Below are 17,657 nucleotides of genomic sequence, written 5' to 3'. Positions count from 1 at the left end.
AAAAATATTTAATTAAATGCACAAAATACTGAAAACTATTGAATCAACACTCAAAAAATGTTTAAACTCTATCACAAACTTAATTGCTATCTGTTACTCCTTTAGTAATCAAGCCTCTAACAGTACTGTCAAGTGGATTCAACAAGGGTTAGGGTTGCCAGAGTGGGCATTTATCCTGCCAAGTGGCCATTTCCACGACTTTCCAATGGGCAGCAAAATCAGAGACACGGGGGTGGGGGGGATTCTGAAGGTGCAAGAAAAGCGAGAGCAAGTGCAAAAGGGAGGCATGTGATAAAAAGATGAAAGGAAAGAGGTTTAGTCTTAATGATTAATTAAGGGATTATGCTTAATGATTAATTAAGGGATTAGTCTTAATGATTAACTAAGGGATTATGCTTAATGATTAATTAAGGGATTAGTCGTAAGGATTAATTAAGGGATTAGATTTAATGATTAATTAAGGAATTATGCTTAATGATTAATTAAGGGATTAGTCTTAATGATTAAGTAAGGGATTATGCTTAATGATTAATTAAGGGATTAGTCATAATGATTAATTAAGGGATTAGATTTAATGATTAATTAAGGGATTAGTCTTAATGATTAATTAAGGGATTACGTTTAATGATTAATTAAGGGATTAGTCTTAATGATTAATTAAGGTATTAGTCTTAATGATTAATTAAGGGATTATGCTTAATGATTGTCTGTATTTTGTGCTTTTAATATCCTATTTTTGGTCTCTTTAATCCAAACACTAAAGATACGATGGCTAAACAAATTCAGAGATGTAATTACTATTCCGCTGCAACAATTCCCCGTCTGAAGCAGCACCTCTTGTTTCACTGTCCTATTTTGGACAAAGACATTTATGACACAGTGCTGTCCCACAGGAACAGGAACTGTCCCTCAGGAAGTGGAACTGTCCCTCAGTGCTATCCCACAGGAAGTGGAACTGTCCTACAGTGCTGTCCCAGAGATGGAAATGATGGCGATGAACGTTCAAACTGAGCAGCTCTGTGACTGGAATCTTCCAGAATGCTTGCTAAACGCTACTATAAGCCTTCCCAACCAAACTCTCAGATTGGTTGTTATGAGTTTGAAGTGACACGGACCAATTTCACCAAGTGAAATTCCTTAAATGGGGAAACGCACTTGGCCAACAAGCAAATTCTGCTTCTGAAATATAAGGCAGATGAAATGTTAGCAGTTACCAGCATTCCAGCATGTTTTGTGGTCATCCTTTGACTGTCCTCTGAGAAGGACATTCTCGCAACTAATTCAACATGGCTTGTTTTATTGGACCCACAAAATGTCCTGTCCTGAAAAGGAAGTTCAGCTGATATCAGCACTGAGCATGTACTTCACTTGAAGTGGCCAGCACTCCACTTAAAGTAAACTGTCACTGCTGTTTTGACTGTTAAAATAATTAGCCTCTATGGAACTGAACAGAGAAAATCCAGTCCAGATAAAGTATATAAAAATCCATTCTTTTACCCAATGGAGGCTTCAACAGAACAAAATGTTCAACAAAATGCCAGAAATGCTATGGCATAGCCCTCGCCAAAGTCACGTCTGCTTATGCTATTCACACCTGCTTCTGTTTTATTTTGACACAATGCATGAAACTTTGTGCTGTGTCCCTGTGGGGATGGGTACATTTATAACAATAACAGCTGTTTTAGGAATTAGAGGAGGCAGTAATAAGTCATTCCATGGTATTCGACCTGTGAGAAAGGTATGGGCATATTAATTCATAAGGAGAGTTTCAATACGGGGTAGGGTTATTGTTACATGAGAGTTTCAATACGGGGTAGGGTTATTGTAACATAAGGAGAGTTTCAATACGGGGTAGGGTTATTGTTACATAAGGAGAGTTTCAATATGGGGTAGGGTTATTATTACATAAGGAGAGTTTCAATACGGGGTAGGGTTATTGTTACATAAAGAGAGTTTTTCCTCTGGGGCAACTGCCAGGGTCTTGCTGTTGAAGAACATGACTAAAACCAGTGATGGGGTGACTGATAGGGTTAGGGTTATGGGTTGTGGGGTAACTGTCATAGGGTCACTGATAGGGTTAGGGTTATAGGGTGGCTGTCATGGGGTGACTGATAGTTTACCATTACCATCACTGTAAAATACACTGCCTGGCCGAAAAAAAGGTCACCACCTGGATTTAACTAAGCAAATAGGTAAGACCCTCCCATTGGATAATTACTACATGGGTGATTGTTTCAGCCGTCAACAAGTTATTGAACCCTAACTGATGCGGTGAGTAGCTTCTCATTTGTTAAACAGCCATGTTGAAAGACACAACTTGTGGTCATGGAAAAGATGTTAATCTGTTTCAGAAGGGTCAAATTATTGGCATGCATCAAGCAGAGAAAACATCTAAGAAGATGCTGAAACTACTAAAATCAGGTTAAGAACTGCCCAACATATTATTAAAAAGTGGAAGGACAGTGGGGAAACGATCGTGATCGGCGATCACTTAAACGTGTGGTGAAATCAAATCGTAGAAAAACAACAGTAGAACTCATGGATATGTTTAATAGTGAAAGTGAGAGCACTTCCACATGCACAATGTGAAGGGAACTCAAGGGATTGGGACTAAACAGCTGTGTAGCCTTAAGAAAACCACTTGTCAGTGAGCCTAACCGGCAAAAACAGTTTCAGTTTGCTGGGGAGCATAAAGATTAGACTCTGGAGCAATGGAAGAAGGTCCTGTGGTCTGATGAGTCCAGATTTACCCTGTGTGATGGGCACATCAGGGTAAGAAGAGAGGCGGCTGAAGCGATGCACCCATCATGCCTAGTGCCTACCGTACAAGCCTGTAGGGGCAGTGCTATGATCTGAGGTTGCTGTAGTTGGTCAGGTCTAGGTTCAGCAACGTTATGTGCCCAAAGAATGAGGTCAGCGGACTACCTGAATATATTGAACGACCAGGTTATTCCATCAATGGATTTTTTCTTCCCTGATGGCACGGGCATATTCCAAGATGACAATGCCAGGATTCATCGGGCTCAAATTGTGAAAGAGTGGTTCAGGGAGCATGAGACATCATTTTCACACATGGATTGGCCACCACAGAGCCCAGACCTGAACCCCATTGAGAATCTTTGGGATGTGCTGGAGAAGACTTTGCGCAGTGGTCCAAATCTCCACATCATCAATGCAAGATCTTGGGGAAAAATTAATGCAACTCTGAACAGAAATAAATGTTGTGATATTGCAGAAGCTTGTGGAAACAATGCCACAGCAAATGCATGCTGTAATCAATGCTAAAGGTGGTCCAACAAAAATATTAGTGTGTGTGACCTTTTTTTTGGCCAGGCAGTGTACTATACATTGAACATTCACTTACCTTGTCCTTTAATGGCACACAACTACTTCTGCCTTCTGCAAACCGTAAACAAATGCCTGGCAATATACGGTACAGCTGTTCCACCTAACGCACGTGACCCGGCGAACACGACTGTTCCACCTAACGCACGTGACCCGGCGAACACGACTGTTCCACCTAACGCACGTGACCCGGCGAACACGACTGTTCCACCTAACGCACGTGACCCGGCGAACACGACTGTTCCACCTAACGCACGTGACCCGGCGAACACGACTGTTCCACCTAACGCACGTGACCCGGCGAACACGACTGTTCCACCTAACGCACGTGACCCGGCGAACACGACTGTTCCACCTAACGCACGTGACCCGGCGAACACGACTGTTCCACCTAACGCACGTGACCCGGCGAACACGACTGTTCCACCTAACGCACGTGACCCGGCGAACACGACTGTTCCACCTAACGCACGTGACCCGGCGAACACGACTGTTCCACCTAACGCACGTGACCCGGCGAACACGACTGTTCCACCTAACGCACGTGACCCGGCGAACACGACTGTTCCACCTAACGCACGTGACCCGGCGAACACGACTGTTCCACCTAACGCACGTGACCCGGCGAACACGACTGTTCCACCTAACGCACGAGACCCGGCGAACACGACTGTTCCACCTAACGCACGTGACCCGGCGAACACGACTGTTCCACCTAACGCACGTGACCCGGCGAACACGACTGTTCCACCTAACGCACTTGACCCGACGAACACGACTGTTCCACCTAACGCACTTGACCCGACGAACACGACTGTTCCACCTAACGCACTTGACCCGACGAACACGACTGTTCCACCTAACGCACTTGACCCGACGAACACGACTGTTCCACCTAACGCACTTGACCCGACGAACACGACTGTTCCACCTAACGCACTTGACCCGACGAACACGACTGTTCCACCTAACGCACTTGACCCGACGAACACGACTGTTCCACCTAACGCACTTGACCCGACGAACACGACTGTTCCACCTAACGCACTTGACCCGACGAACACGACTGTTCCACCTAACGCACTTGACCCGACGAACACGACTGTTCCACCTAACGCACTTAACCCGACGAACACGACTGTTCCACCTAACGCACTTAACCCGACGAACACGACTGTTCCACCTAACACACTTAACCTGACGAACACGACTGTTCCACCTAACGCACTTAACCTGGTGAACACAACTGTTCCACCTAACGCATGTGACCCAGCGAACGTGACTGTTCCACCTAACACATGTGACCTGGTTAACATGGATATGATGACTTTCATATCCACAGTAGTGAAAATTTTAAAATGGCTGGACAACTGCAGGATAGAATAAACACAGGCACGTCCCATGTCACTGCATCAAAATGTCTAGGGTGGAGTTTCACCAACAGCAGATCCAAAACATTCTGTGCCTTGATCTTAGATTGACTGTAAACTGGTTTACAGATGTTATCTAGCATTAACTCAGATTAGGTTGACTGTAAACTGGTTTACAGAAGTAGTCTGGCACTAATTCATATTAGGTTGAATATACGATGGTTTGCAGATGTAATCTGGCATTACATTTACAGCAGTTATGACACTTTTATCCAAAGCGACTTACAATTCTGAGTGAACACAACTTGAGCAACTGAGGGCTAAGGGCCTTGCTCAGGGGCCCAACAGTGGCAACTGGCAAGCTTCTGATTACAAGTCAAGCACCTTAACCTACCTGTAAAGCTACCACTGCATTAACTCACACAGAGAACAACTTTCTACGCCCTTAAATCTTTGGAATATGCACCGAGGACATAATTCTTTGTTTCTCATTTGATCTCTAAGAAGGGTTTTTCAGATTGTGTGGTTTCACATTGGCTGGACTTGATTTGGTGGCAGCAAATAGCCTCAACACTCTACTGGGTTTTCCTCCTCTGCAGTAAGGCTAACTGTACGGCATTTGCGATTTGATGAACTAGGTACCTAATAAATGGAACAAAGTCGGTTACTGCAAATGGTGAACAGATCTACAAAAGGACAATGGTTTTCCAAACTCTTAAAACATTCTTGTCCATCATATACTTGGGTTATTTTTTTGATAGACAAGAGTAACATTTTATGTAGTGTTACAGTTGACAAGAAAAAACAAACCTGGGTTTTCTGAGGGTCATTCATCAGTACATTAAAACAATCTTGTTTACATTTCAGTGTGTGTGTGTGTGTGTGTGTGTGTGTGTGATGAGCTCAATGGTCAATGGCTTCATGAGACTTTAAGAGACTTCTGACACACTGTTTTAATAAAAACACATTGTATAGCATTTATTAAACATGGACACTAACTCCAGTAACATGCACACCAGTTTGTCCTTTAAATGTTGAGTGTTAACATTATTGCAAACACTGTTTCCCTGCGGTTTTGTGTATTATATTTTTTTTTATTATCTTAGGATAAAAAAAAACATTGACAATTACATGGGATGCCATTTTTTTTCTGCATAATTTAACGTTATACACAGTGGGGGGGGGGGGGGTTTGGAACGGTGACACACTGTAGCCGCTTTACGACAGCCTGAAGGAACTACGTATCCCAGCATACAGCGCGCAGGAAGGGGTCAAAAGGTCATAGGCGCCTGCGGACAGCACGAGAAGCATTCACAGAGAGGAGGGGAGGAACGCGGGAGCGAGAGAGAGAGAGAGAGAGAGAGAGAGAGAGAGAGAGAGAGAGAGTGATTGCAGCACTGGCCTGGGTGAAGATGGGGAGAAGGAGAGATGGTTTGTGGTCCCCTCTCTCCTCCCCTCGCCTGATTGCCTAGTTTTTTGTCATCTTTGACACAAAAAAGGGATTTTATATATACACACAGAGTAGCTACAGGACCCTCCCACCCACCTCAGGCAATGATGTCAATATCCACACTAGGAAATTATTCATAATCATAATCATAATAGGAGTAATAAGAAATGTAATAATAATAATAAATTGGTCAGAATATTTATTTTTCTACGATGGGTGGTGCTTTCCTAGGACTGTGGTGTGTGGAGGTGGGAGAGTCCTTTTCTCTTCAGTACATTTTCAAGTTTACTCCTTTTTTTTTCCTCTGGTGTGGGTTGGTTTTGCTTGTGTTTGTCCAGGTGTACAAGTATTTGTGTGTGTGTGCATTTGTGTCCCGTGTGTGTGTGCGTGTGCGTGTGTGTGTGTGTGTGTGTGTGTGTGTGTGTAAAAAGTGTTCAGACTTTTGTGATTTGTGTGTGCTGTTCCTCGTCAAAAGGTTCGTTTTCCGGGTCGGAATCGGTGGTGTCGGAATAACGGTAGTGATCCGGTTCGTTGTCGCTCACATCTGGAGTAACCGAGGTGGACGTACTGGCCTCCGAGATCGAGGGCTCCTCTACTGTTTTAGTGAAATACAACTTCACCTGGGCAGAAGGGGCAAAAAAAAAAAAAAAAAAAAGGTTTCTTAAAAACTTAATCACTGGCACCACACACAGTCGCGACACAGCGAAGCTCGAGCACAAAGAAATCACCAACGCTCGTCACGGCTGCGCATTGCTTCTCCAGCGGCCGTGCGTCACTCTAAACTGCACGTGATTCTGGCTCCGACACGTCAAATTGCAGTCCGTGATTTGTAACACAGGGTTACTGGGCCATCATACAGAGCAATATAAACATGAACATTACGCAAGGGGAGAAGCAATGTTTTTTTAATTCACTTCCTTTATAAAAAGTCATCGCACACCTTCACTGGCCACCTTTGTAAAGGCAGATCTAGCCACACTGCTGAAAACAGGAATTCTGTTCCAGTGCTGATGCTCCTCCTGGGTCCTGTTCACTCTCTCAGGACTGAACTTCCTTTTTGATCCTTCTTGGGTTTTTTTTATACAATGCTGCAAATTCAGCTACAAATTCACTTTACAGCAGATTAAGCTAAAAGTGGAAACATTGATTGTCTATTGGCATTAATAAAGTTATCACTATCATCAAAAAAAAAAAAAAAAATGAAGACCTTTAATTCTTTAACCCTTTACTGGAGATCAGCCTGAACCCCAAGACCTTGGGGCCTTCTGGGTTTAGAACGACCAAAAAAAACCCGACAGAAGAAGCAACTCCATGATCAAACACGATTACTCAGTTTCCTTCCCTTTGATGTGTAAAATATACAAACAAACATTCACAAACATCATACGTGCCCGACTAAGCAATACAAAAGCAGGTTGAACACAAAACGCTCATTCAGTAAATACAAAAGGAACCATCTGTTTGCACACAACAACTCCAAGCTTTCTGGCTAAGGAGGCCTGAGAGAGTTGTGGCTCTTGCGCGTTCTCACGTGTTCTTACCTTAAAGTTGGGAGAGAAGTATCTGTTCCCTTTGTCTTTATTGGCTTTATCGAGGTCATTTTTTGTCAGAGTAAGAATCAAGTAATCCCGGTCTGCATCTCCTCCTCCCCGCTCCGCCGCGCGCTCACGCTCCCCTCCACCTCCGAGGCCTCCCCGCTCCGCCGCGCGCTCACGCTCCCCGCCACCTCCGAGGCCTCCCCGCTCCGCCGCGCGCTCACGCTCCCCGCCACCTCCGAGGCCTCCCCGCTCCGCCGCGCGCTCACGCTCCCCGCCACCTCCGAGGCCTCTCTCGTGCTCTGCTGGAGAGCTCTGGCACTGGGTGGAGTTGCCGTCGATGTCGTTCACCACGGAGCCATTCTCCACCTTCGACTGGCTGTCCTCTGGGCTAGGGATGAAGAACGTGTTGACCCAGAAATGGAACATTTTATCCTGCAGGACGCGAGAAAAGAGAAATGCAAACATCCAGGAAAGGTTTACATTTTACAGCCATAAATAACACATTTACACACAGGCACACACTCGAGCCAACAAACTAAATACGCAAAATGTATATACAGAGAGCACGTTAAAATAACAAAGGTTGTATTTAAAGAACACAGAGACACTGATAAATCACATGTGTCCATGCACGCACCCACCCACGCGAGAGTGAGGAGCCCACCCAAACACACACACACTCACACTCACACACACACACACACACACACACACACACACACACACACACACACACACACACACACACACACACTCACACACTCACACACTCACACACACACTCACACAGAGGACCAGTTCTGCAGTGCTGGCTAACGCAACAGAGGTCAGAGGGCAAAGGACAAATGTCAACCAACCTTTTTCATCATTTTATTTTGTTTGTGGAAGAACTCCACTTTAATGTCGCCACAAACAGGAAGTGGCTGCGAGAACTCAAAGAACATGTGCTTCTCTTCCCTTCGCGTGTGGGCCGGATTCGACGTGTGGATCTTCACTTTCAGCTGGTAGACCACAAACTGAGGATCTGAGAAGAGAGACCGCAGCAGAGGCAGGTGGGGTTTGAGGATAGGATGAAAAAAAAACACAAAACACAGAGACATTCAGAAGAGACGTTTGACACTCACTCAAAGACGACATGGAAAAAAAACAGGGCACAAGGTGTAAGTGGGAAGAAAGCAGGAATAGGCTCCACCCCCCCACCTCGGAAAGCACCAGAAGCCATGTGTCCCTTATAAGGAAAGGGGCGTCATAGAATGGAGTGCAGCCCGCAGAGAGCATGCAGCCAGTACAGTCGGCAGGCAAGCGTACAGGGCCCTTTTCTGAACAAGAGTAACTAATGGCACTGTATGTGCCCAGCTGCTGCAGCGAGTGCTGACTAACCCCAACCCCCAACACTACTGGGTGGGCAGCGAGTGCTGACTAACCCCAACCCCTAACACTACTGGGTGGGCAGCGAGTGCTGACTAACCCCAACCCCTAACACTACTGGGTGGGCAGCGAGTGCTGACTAACCCCAACCCCCAACACTACTGGGTGGGCAGCGAGTGCTGACTAACCCCAACCCCCAACACTACTGGGTGGGCAGCGAGTGCTGACTAACCCCAACCCCTAACACTACTGGGTGGGCAGCGAGTGCTGACTAACCCCAACCCCCAACACTACTGGGTGGGCAGCGAGTGCTGACTAACCCCAACCCCTAACACTACTGGGTGGGCAGCGAGTGCTGACTAACCCCAACCCCTAACACTACTGGGTGGGCAGCGAGTGCTGACTAACCCCAACCCCCAACACTACTGGGTGGGCAGCGAGTGCTGACTAACCCCAACCCCCAACACTACTGGGTGGGCAGCGAGTGCTGACTAACCCCAACCCCCAACACTACTGGGTGGGCAGCGAGTGCTGACTAACCCCAACCCCTAACACTACTGGGTGGGCAGCGAGTGCTGACTAACCCCAACCCCCAACACTACTGGGTGGGCAGCGAGTGCTGACTAAGCCCAACCCCCAACACTACTGGGTGGGCAGCGAGTGCTGACTAACCCCAACCCCCAACACTACTGGGTGGGCAGCGAGTGCTGACTAACCCCAACCCCCAACACTACTGGGTGGGCAGCGAGTGCTGACTAACCCCAACCCCCAACACTACTGGGTGGGCAGCGAGTGCTGACTAACCCCAACCCCTAACACTACTGGGTGGGCAGCGAGTGCTGACTAACCCCAACCCCTAACACTACTGGGTGGGCAGCGAGTGCTGACTAACCCCAACCCCCAACACTACTGGGTGGGCAGCGAGTGCTGACTAACCCCAACCCCCAACACTACTGGGTGGGCAGCGAGTGCTGACTAACCCCAACCCCTAACACTACTGGGTGGGCAGCGAGTGCTGACTAACCCCAACCCCCAACACTACTGGGTGGGCAGCGAGTGCTGACTAACCCCAACCCCTAACACTACTGGGTGGGCAGCGAGTGCTGACTAACCCCAACCCCTAACACTACTGGGTGGGCAGCGAGTGCTGACTAACCCCAACCCCCAACACTACTGGGTGGGCAGCGAGTGCTGACTAACCCCAACCCCCAACACTACTGGGTGGGCAGCGAGTGCTGACTAACCCCAACCCCCAACACTACTGGGTGGGCAGCGAGTGCTGACTAACCCCAACCCCTAACACTACTGGGTGGGCAGCGAGTGCTGACTAACCCCAACCCCCAACACTACTGGGTGGGCAGCGAGTGCTGACTAAGCCCAACCCCCAACACTACTGGGTGGGCAGCGAGTGCTGACTAACCCCAACCCCCAACACTACTGGGTGGGCAGCGAGTGCTGACTAACCCCAACCCCCAACACTACTGGGTGGGCAGCGAGTGCTGACTAACCCCAACCCCCAACACTACTGGGTGGGCAGCGAGTGCTAACCCCAACCCCTAACACTACTGGGTGGGCAGCGAGTGCTGACTAACCCCAACCCCTAACACTACTGGGTGGGCAGCGAGTGCTGACTAACCCCAACCCCTAACACTACTGGGTGGGCAGCGAGTGCTGACTAACCCCAACCCCTAACACTACTGGGTGGGCAGCGAGTGCTGACTAACCCCAACCCCTAACACTACTGGGTGGGCAGCGAGTGCTGACTAACCCCAACCCCTAACACTACTGGGTGGGCAGTGAGTGCTGACTAACCCCAACCCCTAACACTACTGGGTGGGCAGTGAGTGCTGACTAACCCCAACCCCTAACACTATTGGGTGGGCAGCGAGTGCTGACTAACCCCAACCGCAACCCAACTCCTTTTACAGCACGATGCAAATGTTCCAAGATCTCAACTGTGCATTAGTTGTCATCTCATTCCCGCCTTTTCTATCACCAACACTCACTAAGGGTTTCTAATTTTACACCCGCAGGGTTCTGATATTCTTAAGTGATGTTTGTTATTTTGCAGTGCATTACTACATGGGGTATGTGTGTGTGGGCATGCACTGCCCTGACAGAGGGCATTAAAAAACAGTGGCTGACAGGCAGAGTAATGTAATGTAACCAGGCAGCCTAAAGCAGGGTGCATACAGAGCAGTAAACCCTGTAAGCCTGGCTACTTTGCCATCATTAGAGACCGAGTCGGTCCAACACACCACTGCACAGCTCGGTGTTCTCAGGGACCTGAGCTGTGCGGTGCTGTGACCTCACGCCGCCTGAAACCCCCCCCCCCCCCCACTACAAAAGCACAGGCTCACACTTCATACACCGCACCACCGGAGGGCGCTGTGCTTGGGGCGAGGGCCGGCCTGCTCAGCTACCGTTAGTAGTGAAGGGAATGCAGCTTTACCCCAGTGCCAGCTTCCTTTCTTGAAGCCCTGCGGGTTCGCCTCGCTCCTGTTTTTAACAGTACTGTCCCCTTGGAGAGAGAGAAGGAGGTTAAACATGCCAGCGGCAGTAGCAGCGCAGCCGGCGATCCTGTACCCACACGGCCGCGCTCGGAGCTTCAGGGCGTCTGACTTGGCCGTGCCAGCGCAGCACTGGACTGGTTGGAGGTGGTTCTAGTCTGGTTTCACAGCCACAGAGCACACACACTCACACACACACACACACACACAGACCCCCCAGCCTCGACGTCCACGCACTCCCATGTCTCCATAAACAAACAAACAAACACACACATACACACAAATGCAGCTAGTCTTTCATGTGGCGGGAGATCTTCGGTGCTCCTAGTTTGAACGTGTGTGCAGCCTAGTAGGCCAAGTCAGAAGAGAGCCCTCAGAAGGCAGGAACAGAGGGGGAGATACAGATGAATGTTAGGCAATCAGGAACAGAGCCAAGACTGAACACAGAGGGTAAAACGCTCACAGACACACACACACACCCCATTTCTATCACAACGCCAACACTACAAACTGAACACAGTATGAGCATGCGTACGTGTAAAAGTTCCCTACAGCTTTGCTCCAGACCTTTTCAGAAATGATGCCTCTCCCCACTACCCTTAGCCACGCCCCCTCCCCCACTACCCTTAGCCACGCCCCCTCCTCGCTTCACGAACTGGCCGGTTCACATTCTAGCTTCTCTCAGTTCACTGGAGCGTCCGCATAAAGACCCCATCACATGACCACTGCACTGCACCGCCTTTACAAAATAGAAGAGCGTTAGTGCCGTACGCGTTTGCGCAAGTGGAAGTGAAAAAAGGAAGTGCAGAGGAGCCACCGAGTGGGTACAGGCCACGCCCTCTGTCCAGCCACACTTACTGCAGGTGCCCCCGCTGAACATGGGGAGGGTCTCGAACACCATCTTGTGGAAAAGGAGCGCTACAGGCTTGTAGTCCAGCTGGTTCCTCAGTAGATGGCTGTAATAGTACACGTAGCGCCGCTGGCTGGGAATGGTCACACCCTGCGGGGGAACGAGACCAGCACACAAGGCTCACGTCACCGCACAGACGGACAGACGGAATTACACGCGCGCACGCACGCACACACGCACCTCTCTACCTATCCATCTATTTATACATGTTTAATAGATTATCAATCGACAATCTATTAAATACACACACTAAATATGTTCGTCTCAAATATGTTATTTCGGATGTAGCGCATTCCATCGGGCTTTAGAAGTTTGGGTACCACCTGCCCACCTTCTTATCCCTGGTCCTCACTTCCCCGTAGAAATCCAGAGCTTCCTGTGCCTCCATGAACTTCCTACGATGCAACAGGTAAGCGCAGATCATGACCCCCGTGCGACCTTTCCCGGCCTTGCAGTGGATGGCTGCCACGTGGTTCTCGTCCTCAGACAGCCATTGGTCGAGATCCTCGCAGAAGGGCTTAATCAGCTCCAGCTGAGGGGGGTTGTGGTCCTCAAACGGGTACTGTGCAACTGGGCAACACAGCAAAATCGACAACACAGCAAAATCACCACAACGGTCAAGGTTGGTCAAGATTAAGTCAAGAGAGCAAGCTTGATCTGTGCGAGCGTCAGCTTTCTTGGGATTGGTCAGAATGCCAAAAGAAACATTTTTGATTGGCTAAAATTTCAGGAATAAACTCCAAGAATTTTATTTCAAGCAGATTTCAAAAATAGCCACAATGGTTCTTGAGGTTATGACACAGATTATTCCAGTTTTAGTCGTGTTTACATCACAGTTAAATATTGCATGAACAACTGATTTAAGCTTCCATGACCTACTGGCACTAACCTACATTACTTGGTACGAGGATTAGTTCCGAGTTTCTCAAAAACTTGATTTTGCGGTCAACAGCTTCGTTAAAAGTGCATTGTGTCACCTCAGAAATTAAAAGCTGCCAGCAAAAATCTCACACATGCTTGTGCATCAACTCATCTGGACTAACGCACTTATTCTCAGACAGCTGCACTGGCTATCTGCTTCCTTCAGAACTGATTAAGACATTCTTAATGCCCTTTAAATGCCCCACGTGTTCTCTGCTGTGCCCTGATCATTGGGCTTTATCCTGCAGGAGCCCTCAGACGTGCTGAACGGCCTGGTCTCACTACGGACCTGAGCCGTGGAATCCCCCCCCCCCCCCCGCCGAGCGACCAGAGGTACGCACCCATCTAGACTCCACACCTAATTGTTGTGCATCATCATTTCCATTGTTTTAATTCACAATTTCATTTTATTCCTACTGAACCCTTGTGGGAAACACTCAATATAAAAAGAGTTTATTATTAAAGTAAAGTAATCTTGCACGTTAGTGCCTTATTCGCATAATAAACCAGGAGAGGCCATGTGTCTCTATGATTTGACCATTTTAAACACATCCAAGCTTTCACTGAACCAGATCGGACTTGTATCTCCACTTTTCCCCTCACAGCAGACCAACTACACTTCTGAAGTAAACGGAGCAGGTCAACCAGGTGACTGCCATTATTTGTCTGCGGCTCACAAAGGCGAACATAACGGACTTGGAATATTTGTAGTTCATCGATATCACTGGCTTTAAAAAATAAGCTCAAAACAACACAACATGAAAGGTACTATTTTGGAAATAAATGGTTTGGGTTGGAAACAGGTGGTTATAATGCGACATGGACATTCTTTTGTATTCAGCAGAACTGTTCATTCATTTGGTGTACTTACCCCTACAGTTGAACTTCGCTGCATCGTAGTGTCGCTCTGCACATCTGAAAGACAATTAAGTAAAATTAAAAAGACAAGATATGACAAGCCAAGAACAACCAATGTAACTCAAAAGTTACCTTGTGATTGAAAAGGATATTTATACATGCTAAAATCAAACTGAAATGAAACTTTTCCTCCAAGTGGTCTAGAACTGTGTAATTGTGTATTATACATAAAAGGCTTTTAAGATTACATGGTGGACACATTTCTGTATCAGAACAACTGTGCACTTACAAGTTATAGATCTTGTAATGGTTTCTGTGCTTGGAATCCAAAAACCTGTAAAGGGCAAAAATGAATCACCATCTTCACACAACATCAAAACCGGATCCAAAACTCTCATCACTTTTATATAGGAAACCAATTACTCACATTTAACCCCTTTTACATTCATAGTTCTAAACATATGACTATGTTGGTTTGACAGCTGAAGATCCTGAAGATACTGCAATGACACATTAAGCCTTTATATATTTAAACAAAACCACAAAATGTTGACTGCATTAGAACGTTGCCTAAAATACACATATAAAAGTATATAATATAAAACTAAGCAACCACTCTATGAAAGACTTGAGTTCGTCCACATGTACATTACAAGTCATAAAGGCTGTCTAACAGACTGAAGTGTTGGGGCACACAGCGGTTATAAGTCACCACGCTCACACTGAGCTCAAGTTGGTGATGAGTTACCGCATTCATCCCAAAATGTGACTTTTCAGAGCAATACTACAATCAATCGGCACTTTTGTGCATCAACTGCAAGTTTTTCCTACATGAAAATCGGCTGCAGCTTATTTGAGTGCATTTTAATACTTTACTATTAGAACTCGCAACTATTGTGAACGATAACAAAAACAACATACGAAATAAAACCACCTTCCAAAACGTATGAGCCTCATTAGGGATCTGGTCAATGCTGTTACAATAACGTGCAAGCGTGTCATTAAGATCAGCTCTTATGAGAATCAACGGCATTCGTCCTCGTTTGCGATTTTGATACACAAATGACTCATGGTTCAGCGATAAAAGGAAGGCCACTGTGGAACAGACGGTAATCCAAAAGAACACCCCCCACCCCACCACCGGGGGGCACCAGGGAGCAGCTTCACTCACCGCACTACGTCATCGATATTGTTCCGGTACACTCCCTCCAGCCTTTCTGCAGGAAAACCCATGGCGATGATGTTTGGGTAGATGTCTGAACACAGGATAAGGAACCCAAGGCTTTTTGCCAAGCCACCCCAACCCCCGAGATCTTCCGCGTTACAGGGTTTGTCTCATTTATACGTTTTTGTTAGAGAAACGTCGGCAATGTTAAATATCATCTTCAGTGGGGGCAAGCTCTCCAAACGATCTTGTGCGCTCCCAGACAGAAAACATCGCTTACTCACACATAGACCACACAAGAAATCATGCAACAAACTCTTTGCTCTTTTTTATACAGGATAAAGGGGAAGAAACTTTATATACATCAAGTAAATTGCACAACCATGATATCTAATACTGCAACAGAATGAGACGTTAGGCAGGCGAGGTGAAACCAGCTGGTGAAGTTTATGTTCAGACTGTCTGGAAAGCAGAAAAAAAAAACAACAAAAAAAAAACCAGACCACAGGCAAAGCAACACCTTCTCCCACATGGTCCCAACACAGCAGGGCAAAAGAGCACACTGCAAAACAGGAGATGATCACCAGCCATATCTGTGACCCCGCCTCACCAACGTGGCCTGTCCGTGACCCCGAGCCTGCACCCCACACGCTGCCGGGGGATGGGAGACCGAGAGAACGCGCACAAGGGAGCGCAGATCGCAACGAGCAAGCAAACGCTTCGAACAGTATAGGAACGCGTCAGAGGATGACAAAGAACGAGAGGGAGATGGAGGGAGAGATGAGGGGACAGCGTGAGAGAAAAAGGCCAGGACCACTTTCTGTTTTACGCGTTTCCTGTAGCGGTACTGTCAAAATGGAAAGCCAGAACGGTTTTAATTGGATGAGTCAGGGTTATATATAGCTCAACTGCTCAAGCACCAACCACTTTAAAAATAAATAAAACGTTAAAACCCACAAAAAGTGGCAGACACGCCAACCTCTCTCAGATAGCCTTTATGAAGACACACTGAGCTTTACAGAAGAAGCAACCACACGTCCAAAAACACTGATTAAATAACAATATGCTTGGATGGATTTAAAAAGGGCAGAGGGGGGCCTAAGGTGGATGTACTCTGCCTATATCTGATATTGATGCTTGTTTAAAGATTTGCGAAATCAAGGTAAGCAAGCATTAGAAAAGGCAAAACCAGTGGAAAAGTGCATTTTGCTGGGAAAAGAGTTTTTATTTCTTTATTGGTTTTTATGTCCTTTTAGTGTAGTTAAAATGAAAAAAACAAACAAACATCTGTTTGTTTCCCTTAGTGGCAAATATGACGAACCCTCCTTGTGTCTGATGATTAATAACCTGATGATACAAAGGGGTCTCACAGGCAAACACCTGTGAGTTTGACCCATGGTTCTGTCTCTGCAAACTAGGAGCACAGGCCAAAGCCCTCAGACTGCTCGCTGCTCTTCTGTGCAGGTCAGTGGCCGACAGCAGTTTCTTGCAGCCTTCCATCTGTGCTCTTGTGAGTTTAAATTGTCTCCCATTGACTAAATATCTTTTGTGACTAAACCAAACTGACACACCAGAGATTAGAGATGTTGGTATTGGATTTAGCTGGGATTAGTCTTTTCCATTTACCAGTAAGAGAGACCAGTGTATTTGTGGTTTCCGTCATTCATAAGAAAAACAGCATCTTCTTTTAGATGACCTGCAGAACCTCAAGTGCAATCATTTGAGCAGGAACACGGGCTCTTTCGGACTGCGGGATCAGATTCTGCTCAGATTATTGCACTTGAGGTTCTGCAGGACATGTTTTTCTTAGGAATGACAAGAGAACCACAAATACACTGGAAAAGACTATACGGACTACAACGGCTATAGAAACTAGACTGTAATCCCAGCTAAATCCAATACCACCACTGGCCCACCACTGCTGGGGTACAGTACACAGGTTAGGTATCTCTAATCTCAAACATCTCTAATGTGTCAAGAGCACACACAAAAGGCTGAAAGAAACTGCCATCAGGAACTAAACTGCCCCGAAGACGAGAGAGTACATCCACCTGAGGGACCACCACCTCCCCTCCTCCTCCCTCCCTCCCTCCCTCCACCCTTCTCTCTAACACCACCCTTCTCTCCAACCCCCTGAATCCCAGCAGTGCAGTCCAGAGCTACATAAGAGCAGAGGGCCATACGGGTACTCCTGTAAGAGCAGGAGCTCCAACTGTGCGCGC

At 47.0% G+C, this 17,657-nt stretch overlaps 1 protein-coding gene across 3 annotated transcripts in view; it reads right to left on the bottom strand.

Annotated features, from left to right (window-relative positions):
* Window positions 1-5,666: 5,666 nt before the first annotated feature.
* ptena (phosphatase and tensin homolog A) overlaps window positions 5,667-17,657 on the bottom strand; it is a 15,398-nt gene continuing 3,407 nt past the window's right edge. The window contains exons 2-11 of one of the 3 annotated variants that reach the window (XM_081721676.1): window positions 15,442-15,526; window positions 14,698-14,770; window positions 14,560-14,604; window positions 14,284-14,327; window positions 12,823-13,061; window positions 12,440-12,581; window positions 11,524-11,592; window positions 8,561-8,727; window positions 7,707-8,135; window positions 5,667-6,785 (exon numbers count right to left, since the gene is read on the bottom strand). In XM_081721676.1, coding sequence (XP_081577802.1) covers window positions 6,600-6,785; window positions 7,707-8,135; window positions 8,561-8,727; window positions 11,524-11,592; window positions 12,440-12,581; window positions 12,823-13,061; window positions 14,284-14,327; window positions 14,560-14,604; window positions 14,698-14,699 — 1,323 coding nt within the window. In that variant the 5' untranslated portion in view covers window positions 14,700-14,770; window positions 15,442-15,526 and the 3' untranslated portion in view covers window positions 5,667-6,599. The remainder of the gene's footprint in view (window positions 6,786-7,706; window positions 8,136-8,560; window positions 8,728-11,523; window positions 11,593-12,439; window positions 12,582-12,822; window positions 13,062-14,283; window positions 14,328-14,559; window positions 14,605-14,697; window positions 14,771-15,441; window positions 15,527-17,657) is intronic. The other 2 variants (XM_081721674.1, XM_081721675.1) reach the window with 2 other exon arrangements.

The sequence above is a fragment of the Electrophorus electricus genome, chromosome 10 (genome assembly GCF_041902795.1).
Source record: "Electrophorus electricus isolate QZ-2024a chromosome 10, ASM4190279v1, whole genome shotgun sequence".
Taxonomy (NCBI): Eukaryota; Metazoa; Chordata; class Actinopteri; order Gymnotiformes; family Gymnotidae; genus Electrophorus; species Electrophorus electricus.
This window is presented reverse-complemented; position numbering and strand designations above follow the sequence as displayed.